Source organism: Electrophorus electricus, chromosome 14, assembly GCF_041902795.1.
Source record: "Electrophorus electricus isolate QZ-2024a chromosome 14, ASM4190279v1, whole genome shotgun sequence".
NCBI lineage: Eukaryota > Metazoa > Chordata > Actinopteri > Gymnotiformes > Gymnotidae > Electrophorus > Electrophorus electricus.
In genome coordinates, this window is record NC_137510.1 from 9585001 (window position 1) to 9597500 (window position 12500).

The 12500-nt window shown below is 44.4% G+C and overlaps 1 protein-coding gene across 5 annotated transcripts in view; it reads right to left on the bottom strand.

Moving 5' to 3' along the window:
* vav3a (vav 3 guanine nucleotide exchange factor a) overlaps window positions 1-12500 on the bottom strand; it is a 76282-nt gene that overhangs the window by 5331 nt on the left and 58451 nt on the right. For 4 of the 5 annotated variants that reach the window (XM_027013280.3, XM_027013279.3, XM_027013281.3 and 1 more), the window contains 8 exons: window positions 12182-12204; window positions 11245-11275; window positions 8390-8520; window positions 4920-4985; window positions 4258-4289; window positions 3691-3807; window positions 2734-2821; window positions 1488-1590 (listed from right to left, as the gene is read on the bottom strand). In XM_027013280.3, coding sequence (XP_026869081.1) covers window positions 1488-1590; window positions 2734-2821; window positions 3691-3807; window positions 4258-4289; window positions 4920-4985; window positions 8390-8520; window positions 11245-11275; window positions 12182-12204 — 591 coding nt within the window. Of the gene's footprint in view, window positions 161-1487; window positions 1591-2733; window positions 2822-3690; window positions 3808-4257; window positions 4290-4919; window positions 4986-8389; window positions 8521-11244; window positions 11276-12181; window positions 12205-12500 lie in introns of all 5 variants that reach the window. The other variant, XM_081695839.1, reaches the window with a different exon arrangement.

A 12500-nucleotide genomic window follows, 5' to 3' on the forward strand; every position in this document is an offset into this window, starting at 1 on the left:
TTAGTGCCGTGAGTGCACTATGCTTTGTGCCTCGGGCATTGGCTGCAGTGCCAAAGTGCACAATTTACATGTGCATGCACAACCATGACACAGCAGAACAATATAAGAGAATGGATGGAGGAAAACAGAACACATGAGAGGCAGAGGGACAAAGAGAAAACTAAAGAGAATAAAGTGAGAGAGAGAGAGAGAGAAAGAGAGAGAGAGAAAGAGAGAGAGAGAGAGAGAGAGATGGGGAGAAAGAGAGCGAGAGGAAAGGAGGAGAGAGAGATAGAATGGGAAGGGGGAGAAACAGCATTAGAGCTGTGCTGGGAGTACGTGTTCTTCACTTTCTTGTCCTCTGGGTGGTTTCTTTGAGGAATGAGAGATTCAAGTGACATCCTCTCCCTGAAGTGAGTAGGCAGGGCTCTCTCTGTGTGCGGCCGCCTGCCAGACGACCTTGAGTGTGTCTGTTCCCTGCACTCTCCCCACACACTGCCATATGGAGCTCTGCTCACATCTCATCGAAGCACTGATTACAGTGCTTCACAAACTCTCAATCAAGCCTGGAGTGTGTGAGTGTGTGCTCAGTAGTGAAGAATTCTCTAACAGCTCCAGCTCATCATCATAACCACCAGCATACACACATACACACACACACACACACACACACACACACACACACACACACATTTCAGCATTGAACTCCTAGATGTAATCTTAGATCTTACAGATCCAAAAACCTCGTTTCCATCTCAGGCTCTTTCTAGGAACGTGTACAGTTGAGCGGTGCACTCTCCACAGCAGGCCTGCATGGCTAGCACATCATTTCAAAGCCATCAGTTCGATGAGAGAGAGTCTCGTGGGGAAACATGACTTAACAGTGGGGAGGTTCGGAGCCGCCTGCACGTGTATGTGCGTTTTACGGCTCATGGTTTCCAAAAGAGCATAGGACACACTCTGCCGCCATAGCAATTGCCTGATTGAGCAAGCTAGGCATGATGCAGACGAGCTGGAGCACAGCTGCTGAAGCTTTACAGCGCCAGGAGACAACAAACACCACATAGTGAATGACTATTCCAATACCTGTAGTATACACAAACACGCAAATAACCAAGCAAGCAAATAAACAAATTTTAAACTTTGCTAGAACTGACTCTGATTTTGTATTTTCTGTCATAAAATATGCGTGTGAGCTTGGTCTAAGGAGCACCTTCCCGACAGATCAAACACACCTGTTTTTGGAACAAACCAATGAAAATCTGTTCAGACCAGCATGATTTCTCTGCCAGAAAAGGATGAGCAGGAGGAGGACAGTATGCAGGAGAAAGTGTTGTGGGCGAAGTGAGGGTGTGATGGGTGGGTGAGGGTGCTATGGGTGGGACATGTGGGTGGAGTAAGAACTTTGGGTGGAGTAAAGGAGCTGTGGGCAGAGTAAGGTTCCTGTAGGCTAAGAAAGTGTGGTAGACAGAGCATGTGTGCTGTGGGTGGAATAAGGGCATACTCACTGGTTGCTCCATTCTCTGGCTCCCTGTAGGCAAACTGCAGGGTGGTGTCCAAAGTCCTGAAGCCCTCCTTCAGAGAGTGATTTTTATAGTACTCAATCAGCTCCTGTAAAAACAACCAGTTTTTACACAACCAGTTAGGGATACATACAGACACATATGAGCAAACACACATATGTGTGCACACTCATGTGCGTGCACACACACACACACACACACACACACACACACACACACACGCGCGCACACACACACATACACAGTCATGCACATGTAGGTACATAAAATAAGTACTGAGAGCAAAAATGTCTGAGCCGATTCAATAAGACTGCAGTATTCACCATTTTGCATCCAGTAATGCTCTTTAGGTGACATTTGCGAAATCGAATCTAAAAGCACTTTCAGAAGTAAATGACAAAACCCGCTCGATTTGCGTATGACATGATGATGTTAAAAGGCTGCTTCTATGAAGCCTTTTAAAAAGAAAACAAATGAGGCAATAACAATGCACAATAGATATCTAATAATAATGTATAATAATAAATGGTGCCATGAAAACTCTAATCCAAAATACAATATCCCCACACAGGACATAATTTTCTTTACCCAGCTTGCTAAATAATGACAAGAAGTCTAAATACGCGTCCAGCAGACAGAACACTCAGGATTCCATTTTGAAGGGTTCAAATAGCATAGGGGGCTGAGTGCATATTTGAAGTGTCACGGACTGCTCCTCCCCCATAAGTCACGTGGTACAGCCCGCCGTGTTCAGGGGGATCCACATGTACTGTGTTTGTGTTGTAACCACGCCCCCCCAGGGATTGCACACACATGATCAGGGTTTAATGTTAAATGTCTCATGTCTATTTAAACCCCTGTGTGTGTGTGCTCCCATTGTTGGTCATTGTTGCTACATATGTGTCAATCCTGAGTATTCTAGCCGTAACGTTGTTTTGTGTAATCGTCTATTAATGTATCGGTGTTCTATGTTTAATATTAAATGTACAGTCATGTTTTCCATCAGTGTTAAGTGGGTGCCAACTTTGTTGTACATGTTTACTGTCGTTGAACGTCTCACGTTCTCAAGGAAGTCTGTGCGTCCTGTTCCGCGCCCTGCGGCACTCGGGCCAGCAGTAACGTTACATGAAGACAGTGGAATATAATGCCCGCAAACCTTCACACACACACACACACACACACACACACACACACACACACACATACACACACACAAGCGCATGGTGCTCACCAGGATGCTTCTGAACCTCCTGTTCTCGGCGATCTGGAAGTAGCCATCCCTGGTTAAGATCTTGATGTGCTTCACATCGTTGTTGTATCTACGGCACATGGCAAAGTGAGAAGAGTCATTTAGAGCTGAGTGCTACAGTCCATAATGCACCCCAGGAGCAGAGCTGCCCCAGCAGTATGGTACAGCGCACAAGCCTCTGACCTCTGGAATGGGACAAATGACGGGACCTTATCAGCTTCACTTCTCTAATTTTCCTTGGTCTCTCTCTCTCTCTCTCTCTCTCTCTCTCTCTCTCTCTCTCCATCTGTTTAGATATTGTATCTTTTCTACTCCATTTTTATGTGATGACCTGAACAATAATAGCCCTCTGAATCAGTAAGCCACTTAAACATATGCCTAATATGTTCAGTATCACAAGCTGAGGGGAAAATGTCCACTGTTGAAATGAAAGGTCTGCTGTAAGTGTGTCTACTGATGTGCAGTTGTGTCTTCTGATAACTTGGTTGTGTCTGCTGATGGTCTGACTGGACATGCTGGCCTAGGATCTAGTAATGGTTTATGTAGTTTATGTAGTCTGTGTTTATGCTGTTCAGTTCTCTGTCAGCCATCTCTGTTCTGTTTCCATACCCACTCCAGCACTTAGGACTTCACAACCCTCCTAACATGTACTCTCTCTCTCTCTCTCTCTCTCTCTCTCTCTCTCTCTCTCTCTCTCTCTCTCACACACACACACACATACACACATACACACATACACACACACATACACACACACACACATACATATGCAAGCATCACGACAGACACACCACAGGGACTGGTCAGCACACTGTACATACACTAAACACAGACACACATAACTAGCAGTCTAGACTCTGTAATTCTGCTAGAAATGGCATTTGATGAAGGCCATGATTAAATGCATAGATGCGCAGAAGTGTAACCACGGCGACTCACTTGATGCTGATGGCGTACTCGTTACTCTCTTGTCCTCGGTGCCGCACCAGATACGTGCTGTTCTTCCTGTTCACAAGCTCCGCCTCTGCCTGAATCCGCTGCATTCGCCCCACGAACCTGCACAAAACATGCATGAGTCAAAGGTTAAAGAACACAGACGTGACAGACAAAAATTAGGCTCTGCATAGCTAATTAGACTCAGCATGGGGGGTAACACATTGAATTCCCCAGTGCCCATCCCCCCAGGGAAGAAGTGTGTGTTTATCTTCTCATGATTTTAATGGGTAAATGAAATATCAAAGACTTAACACTAACCCTGTGCTTAAGAAGACTCTAGCATTTGAAATGCACAAGGCTACATAAATAGTTACTAATATATTATTCCTTAGTATTATAAAACATATCCCAAATATACTGCCTATTAGTATTAGTAAGAATATTAATAAGAATTGTGAAGTCTCCCTGGGTGTTTTATCATTTGTCATTAAAAAGATGCTTAAACATTGTAAGGGATACAAATACAAATGTGACATCAACTGTGAACATGTGAACAGATTATTAACTCACCATGGCTGAGGGGAGTAATCAATAGGTTTGGCCTGAAAGGAAGATAAAGAGAGACCCAACAATTAGAGAGAGAGAGAGAGAGAGTGTGTGTGTGTGTGTGTGTGAGAGAGAGACACAGAGAGAGAGAGAGAGAGAGAGAGAGAGAGAGAGAGAGAGAGAGAGAGAGAAAGATAGCTAGAAATAGACAGAGTAAACCAACAAGTGACTTTGTTCTTGAAATTCCCCTCTAACCTATTTTTTAAACATAATTATTTTCAGGAATGTGTGTCCTCTTGACTTTACGGACCTCTCTCAGCCGCCTCAGTGCTCATTCTTGTATGTTTTGTGTTTAAGGCCACAGGTGGTTTTCTAATTCTCAGACATTTTCTGCTTCTATCTTTATCTGTACACTGGTGTACAGAGGTAACAGTCAGCCAATGGCCGTTGACTTCAGATGGAGGGCAGGGAAGTGTCACAGAGTCTGGTAGAAAGGGCCAAGCAGGGCGAAAAAGACACACCTGGTGCCGGAGGTGTACCGAAAATATAAACCCTACCCTGACGCTCAATAAGACATTCTGGCCAGGCAAAACAATATACCACAAGCATACACACGTTATGCACAAACAGACGTACACACAAGTATAAACCTTTAAAAAAAAAAATGGTTGAAATTTCACACTCACACATGGGAAAGGTTTCACAGCATCACTGGGGAAGAAGCCAACCTCTTTCGTCATCAACACCTTCCCCTGCAACCAGGACACATCATTTCATTAAGTTTAGTTGGACAACTCCTTTTCAGTAATTCAGCAATAATTAGCACACATCACCCAGCATGATCCATTTAGAGCTAGATCTTAAAGGCAGAATAGGAAAATCGCCTTCCCTTAATAACTTGTTTTTATTGCCTTGTTGGAAAGTAAATAAATATCATACTTATATGAAGATACTCCAAACACTAAGTGCTTTGGATTTTTTGAAACTCATTACAAATAACGGGGTTTGCTTACTCTTAATTGAATGAACCCCCGGAAACATTACTTAATGAATGGACCTTGGTTAGCATTATCAGAATGAGATTTTGTTAGCCTTGCTAGCTGATCCCTGCCAGGTGTCAATAACTGATGCTCACATCTGGATTACGGAGAAGGTCGATTCCTTTAAGAGAAGTGAAAGGTAATCCACAGCTTTGCCGAGGGAGAGAGAAGCAATTTAGAAAGAAGACAGGAGACTGAAGACAGGGATGATTGATTCAGTAGGAGGAGTCCAAGTGGAGATACACATTTAGAAACAGAGTCACTCCATTTCAGAGACTTACCTTGACTGAACTGCACTACAATAAAAAAACAAACACTTGAATTATTGTTCCAAGATGCTTGATTTACTAGAAAGATTTACAATGAGAAAGCACTGTGCTGTTGCCAGAAGAATATGGGCCTGAATCCTCATGTGGGACCTTTGGGCCTGAATCCTCATGTGGGACCTTTGGGCCTGAATCCTCATGTGGGACCTTTGGGCCTGAATCCTCATGTGGGACCTATGCTTTCTGCCATGGCAAGGCTACTTGCTGCACCTTTCTTCTGTTCATCCTGCTGGGAGATGCTAAAAGCTCATAGCAGTGCCATCGGCCATCGTCTTCGAACTAACTCAATTTGTAAAGTGGTGCTTAAGTGACAGTGATGCGTTTAGTGCAATGACGTTTCACCGGCGCCCTCCGGTGGGGCTGTTCTGCCAGCTATGGCTGAGATGGGCCCATGATTGCTATTAAACTTCCTAACCTTGTTAACCCACGCAGAATATTGGGTAAAATTAAATTAGAGCAATTGATCATGTTTGTATTCTCATCTACAGAGGGTGAGAATTGGGTGAGAGTGTTACCAGGGTGACCAGAACTACCCGGACTACCAGTGTTACCACGGTTACCAGAGCTACCCGTGTTATCAGGGTTACCTGGGATACCGTTGGTTCCAAAATTACCAGGACTGTCAGCCCTGCCAGTGCGATCAATTTTATCAAGACTACCAGGGTAATGAGGGTGTTGAGAGCTACCAGACCTAGCAGCCCTGAATTACCAGTGTTACCAGTGTTACCCAGTGCTTGGTCAGTCATACTGAGTAGCAGCGAAGGTCGGTAAGACACAGACTCATGCCCATGACCACTCCACCATCTGAATATCTCATCATGCATCAGCCGCTTTTCACACTGCCAGCACAAACAAGGGAGGGGACAAACTCCGCCCCCAAAACCAGTCTGAGAGCCAGGCTCCTCCCAGAATGCCGAAGGCCCTGGACACATCCTCAAGCCTAGCGCGGATAACCAGTGCTGTCTGACGTTCACCACAGCAGTGAGACTGTGGGCTCCTGTGATAATCCCCAGAACGCATTAAGCAGAATCAAGCAGTGCAGGGAACAAGATGGGCAATACTATAGCACACACACATTATAGACTCTGTACTGTGACCTTATTATTCAATACATATATATTTATTGATAATATTTATTATATTGCTCATTTAGTGTCCTGTGGTAAACGCATTATGAAACATTAGTATTACTGCTATGCTGAGTCTATGTATTCACCTCTTTTACACCTCCAAAGGACAAGCTAAACAAGCTTCTTCTTACAGTGTATTGTACACTCATGGCTGGGTTTAATGATTTTAATTGAAATGAAATTATTTATATTGAAGTGAATTGAGCCTTCTTGAATTCAACTGCGCCATATAGAACTGAATCCTGCTTTACCAGCCTGAGGGTTCATGAAAGTAAATGCTGTGGGTGCCTGTGGAATGCCCCGCCCACATATCTGTGCCACGCGTACACAAGCGTGGCATTGTTTTGACAGTAGGCGCCAGGCATTGAACTGTTTGTTCGTGTGCACATGGGCGTTCTTTGTTTAAGTCTGTGTGACGATGATGTGATGAAAAACCTTCATTTCTCTCTGTATGTGTCATTTCTCTCTCTCTCCATGCTGTGTGTGTGTGTGTGTGTGTGTCTATGTGTTCATGCCTGTGTGTAAACTCAGTGGGCGGTGTGCTGGCGCGTGTGCTATCTCAGAGAGCCAGAGCGACCAACAGCTTGCATCAACAGCTCAGAGTGTTGACAAAGGGCGGAATCAGACGTCGCTACACAGACTGTCACTCTGAGAACAGCACAAACAGGCAGCCAGACACTCAAACTTCTTTTCCACCTGCCATCAGCATGCAACCTGCACACACCTTCACCATCCAGAAAGGAAGCACTAGGGCCAGGTGGGGGTAGGTGCATTAGGTAAGCCGCTCACAGCGAGGCTGGGTGGGGAAGCAGTTTATCAAAAGCAGTGCAGTGCTGGAGGGAGAGTGTTCTAAGTCATTCCACTGCCACCATTTAGTGATGACCTCTGAGCTGTGCTGTGTTTGGGATGTTGGGGCTTGCTGGCCAGCTCTGGAGGCGGACAGGCTCACAGAGTGTGTGGACCTCAGCTGGGTGTGGATGCAGGCCGGCCAGTATCACCTAGTTTGATGGGGAACATCCACATTGCTCCACCTCCCAAGGGCCTGGGACTGCAGATGGGCAAGGGTAGTGTGTGTGTCTGTGTGTGTGTCTGTGTGTGTGTGTGTGTGTGTGTGTGTGTTTATGAGGGTAATGTTAGATCATGCACAGTAAGGATCTGAGGGTCTGCTAAGGACAGCCAGGTCTAAGCGCAGGTGCTCAAATATGCTTCTTGATTACAGTGCCTCCACTGTCTAGGTACCCAGCATGTTAGCATCTTAATCATTTAATCCAATCTTGTTTTATTTGTATGGCTTTTTACAGCAGACACAGCCAAAAAGTAGGAATCCAGGACTAGACAGTCAGGATGTAAAGGAGCTTTAAAAGAAAAGTACAAACAGAGAGCTGCTTAATATACAGACACAGATGGAAAGATGTTTAATGATCAGCTTTGAAAGCTCACAGAGGATGTAGTGCCATCTCTGACTGTTCCCCTCCACAGGAGTGTGTGTGTGTGTGTGTGTGTGTGTGTGTGTGTGTGTGTGTGTGTGTGCGTGTGCGTGTGCGTGTGCGTGTGCGTGTGTGTGTGTGTGTGTGTGTGTGTGTGTGTGTGTGTGTGTGTGTGTGTGGGTGCGCACTTGACTGTTAAAGAAGTGGGTGGAAGATGATATGAAGCTTCTCACCTGCCACCAGGAGCTGTGGAGGTCTGCACGAATCAGCTCTATGATGTCGCCCTCCTGCATGTTAACAGGGGGACCACAGACAGGACTGGGGATGCCATAGTAGTTACGTATTGCGAGCATTTTGGGCAGGCCTGACAGTGGAAAAACAACAAATCAGTTGTTTAATTAACTCGTATTACATGTACATGCGAGAATGAGATGTTATTGTTGTGTGAAAAGGATATCTTTTGTCTTATAAAGCCTTGCATTTATATTTATGTACTAGAAGAACAGGTTGTTATTGGGCAAGCTGGCATACTCTTGTGTATGTTTTTGCACTGACTAATATGCAGTGTGTTCCTTATGACCAGTGTATTGTCTCAGCCCTGTGAAGGTATGAAGAACACATGCACACAAACACATCCCAACCAAGCAACTGCTGTGGTTAATAATGAGGTACTATGTATGTTTCTGTCTATTTCTGTTTCTAATATAGTGTGGAAGGGTATGGAAGCAAGTACACCCAGGAAACACACACTAAGAGCCTTTCACCTCAGCACTACAAAGGCGTCTACTACCGCTGCCCAAGGTCACCCGCCGAGAAAGAGAGACAGAATTGCAGAGGGAGAGAGAGGGAGAGAGAGAGAGGGGGGGGGGGGGAGAGGGAGAGAGAGAGAGTGCGAACTATAAGCACTATGGCCTGGATGTTACCCTAATTGGTGATCAAAACCATGTTGTTTTTTTAGTAACTGGAGCACGCCGAGGTCTCACAAGACTGCAGGTGTCTTGAACCGAACCTCGCAGAGAGTCTGTGTAGGTGGTTGCACGCATGTGTGTATGTGTGTGTGTTGTTGCTGCTATGATGATGAGAGGTTTGTGGAAGCAGGTGCCAGTGCAGACCCCCAGCAGGTAGTGTTCCAGTCTCACACCACCCCCTCACATACCCAGTCAGCCCTGCACACTGATGCTGTAGCTTTACACTGCCACGCAGAGCTATGTGTGTGTGTGTGTGTGTGTGTGTGTGTGTGTGGGTGTGTGTACACGATGTATGTGTATGTGTGCAATGTATGTAAGTGCACACAAACCTTGCTCAGGAGACCTAGCTCCCACATACCACCTCTCTGCGAGGGAACGATCCTGTGCCTACAATACATGCTGCAGAAAATGTTTCTCTCTTTCACCCCCTCCAAGATCACTTACAAAACCGTAGCTGGGTGTGATAGAGCTCTTAAATGTAAGTAAGGATACCCAAGAGGGAGTGGGAAATAGAAAAAGTGACACTAAGAAGAGTGAGAAAGTGAATAAGAGACAGACAGAAAGAGAGAGAGAGAGAGAGAGAGAGAGAGAGAGAGAGAGAGAGAGAGAGAGAGAGAGAGAGCTCTATAAGTGTCCAGTGTAGTTACCAGACAACTGCAGTTAAAAGGCAGTAGGAGGCTATGTTTGTGTGTTTGTCTTCCTCAGATTAGCAGCTTCTGTCAAAGTGAAATTCCAAAAGGACAGATCAGTCAGGAAGACCAGTTCTCGTCTAAAAACGACCCACTCTGTGCGGCCTATATGGCAAACAAGTGTTCTATGAGCATAAGGTTTAATAAAGCCACTGAGCGCAATACCCTGCTGGAGCCTTTCTAAGTGCTCCTCACACACAAGAACACATAACCCTTGTAGGAGATTTTTTCTTGCATTTTTCTCGCATTGCAATTATATGTTTCTACAATTTGGCCATTGTGATTTGGCTACTGTGAGTAATTGTGAGACAGATTCTTTTTCTACATCATCAGTAGAATGTGTTTTATCATCAGTAGAATTCCAGTGTGCCTGTACTCCTGATAGGGTTAACACACCTGACCCCTAGTGAGGCGGCAAACTACAAGAAGAACCAGAATCACAGATTGAGATGCTGATAGAAGCAATTGCAGTCTACTGTGTTTGTGGCTGAACTTGTTCCTTGGCATAAGCTATTTGCCTTCTAGTTAGAAAGCTTACTTTTCAGGTTTCTGCTACCATACTGCAACACTGCAAAAACAAGAATCAAATATCTATATGCAGTGGATTCTTGTTCACTCAGAGGGGAGCTGAAAGGTATTACCATGGGCTCAGATCCATATATTTAACTGGGTTCTACAAACACATGCTGAGGTATTGGGAGTATGATTCTCTTTTTCAGAGTTGCAAAACTGCAAGAACACATGATTACACATGATTATTGTCTAAGTCAGGCAGCATGCACCAAACACAGTGGTCATCTAACTGTGTGCTGGAGAGAAGGTCCACCTGCTCCAACCAACCAGTGTTTCTGTGGAAAGGTCTTTACAAAGATGGTTGGTTTTTTGGAACTCAGAGTTTTAGTGAACACTAGGTCTATGCTACCAAATTTTTAGCACTCAGTGTGACTGTAGCAGTTCGACAGTTTCATTAGCAGGGGGCTAGACAACTTGGGTTTAGTATAAGTTTTGCATTACAGGAGATAAGAAGCCCCAGATTAAAGTGTTAATGGCTGTTCCATGGCATGTTTATCCAGCACATTCCCGCTCGCTAACTACACAGCTGTGGTAACATGCAAGAGCTTGCCCTCCTCATGAGTGTCACCATGGCATTCAGCAGTTCGGTTCAGGTGCAAATGCGGAATGTTCTAGCTTCCAATGCAATGCAAGCACTAGTTTCTATGGAAGCAGTGAGGTAAATGAGGAGCTGAATGAACACAGAACACTTCTTCTCCCTGGTGAAGAAGTGTTCCAGGTAGATGCAGTCTGACTGGTGGTGGATCACACATATTTCAGCACTGTACAGAGTTCAAGAACCTTTGCACCTGCAAGTGTTTGTATGTTTGCATGTGTTCAAGTTTCCATGCATGTGAGTTTGTGTTCTTAGCCACTCACCTGAATCTGTGCGCTGGCTGTGTGATCGTTCCTGCAATTAAAGAGCACACAGTAAATAAGCCCCACAGTAAAAAAGCCTCATGCACTGATGCCAGCACCCTCATAAAGTGACGTTTTTATGAACCAGTACTCAGGTCGAACTCAAGTCACAGACCAAAGCAAAAGGACAAACCCTGCAGAATGAGGCAGGAGCTACATTTATTACCCTGAACATCCTCATACATGGCAGAGCCAAACAGCCCTAACCTAATTTCTAAAGCATAAATGTATGCTTTGCATTCTCCGTACAGCTGGCAGTGGTTTGTCGGGTCATGCACAGTACACATTAAATGTCTCTACACAATAAAAATTGACATTCTGCTGGACCATAAAGACCATTAAGAAAAAGCTTTTCATTACACTATACAATTGTAACTATATGTTATATATCTATATCTATACGCTGAGCTACACATTTATATACTGGATCAAATTTAATTGAAATGGTTTACTCCAGTATAATAGGAGATTCTTGCTAAGGAGAGTGAAAACACACAGTTACTGCAGCACAGCACTGGTTAAGTACCAAGCTGTGGACAAATTAAATGGATTACTTTAGATCGATCTAAGATTTAGGTTTAATTTGATTACTTCAGAAAACTGATTATGCAGTGATGTCCTTGCACTTTGACAAATGGTCCTTATGTGCAAATGCAGAAGTTTATAATCAATGTTTTTTGCAGCATTTAGCTCCAGAAATATGAAACATTTGCATCAATGTGAACACAATTGCAAAATGTACATTGCATTTAATTAAAAATACAGAAGAAATGCAGAACTTTGAAAACATAAAGTTTCTGCAGAGTGATTTAATATGGTAATTTGGGCAGGGTTCTGTGAGGCTCTCCCAGGTAACAAAATGTTTAGCAATAAGATGTTAAAGATGTGTATGTCTTACCTGTGTTCTAAAGGATCCTGAATCTGCAAGCATGTTGAAAACAGGCATAGTTAGCACACGCAGACTCACACACACGCTAACTTAATTAGTATGACTAGTTCACGTTGTGCTCAGAGTTTTTGTTGTGGTTTGTTATTCTTGGCTGTGTGTATCCTGAAGGCAGGTAGAAGGAGGGGCCAGACTAGTACACGCTTCAGTCCAGTCAAGTCTAACTGATTGGCTCCTGTAGACATAGGCCCACCCCCTGAAGCACCAGGGTGAACTTTGTCCAATTAGACTATGGTACACTTAAAATGTACACACACACACGCACACGCAC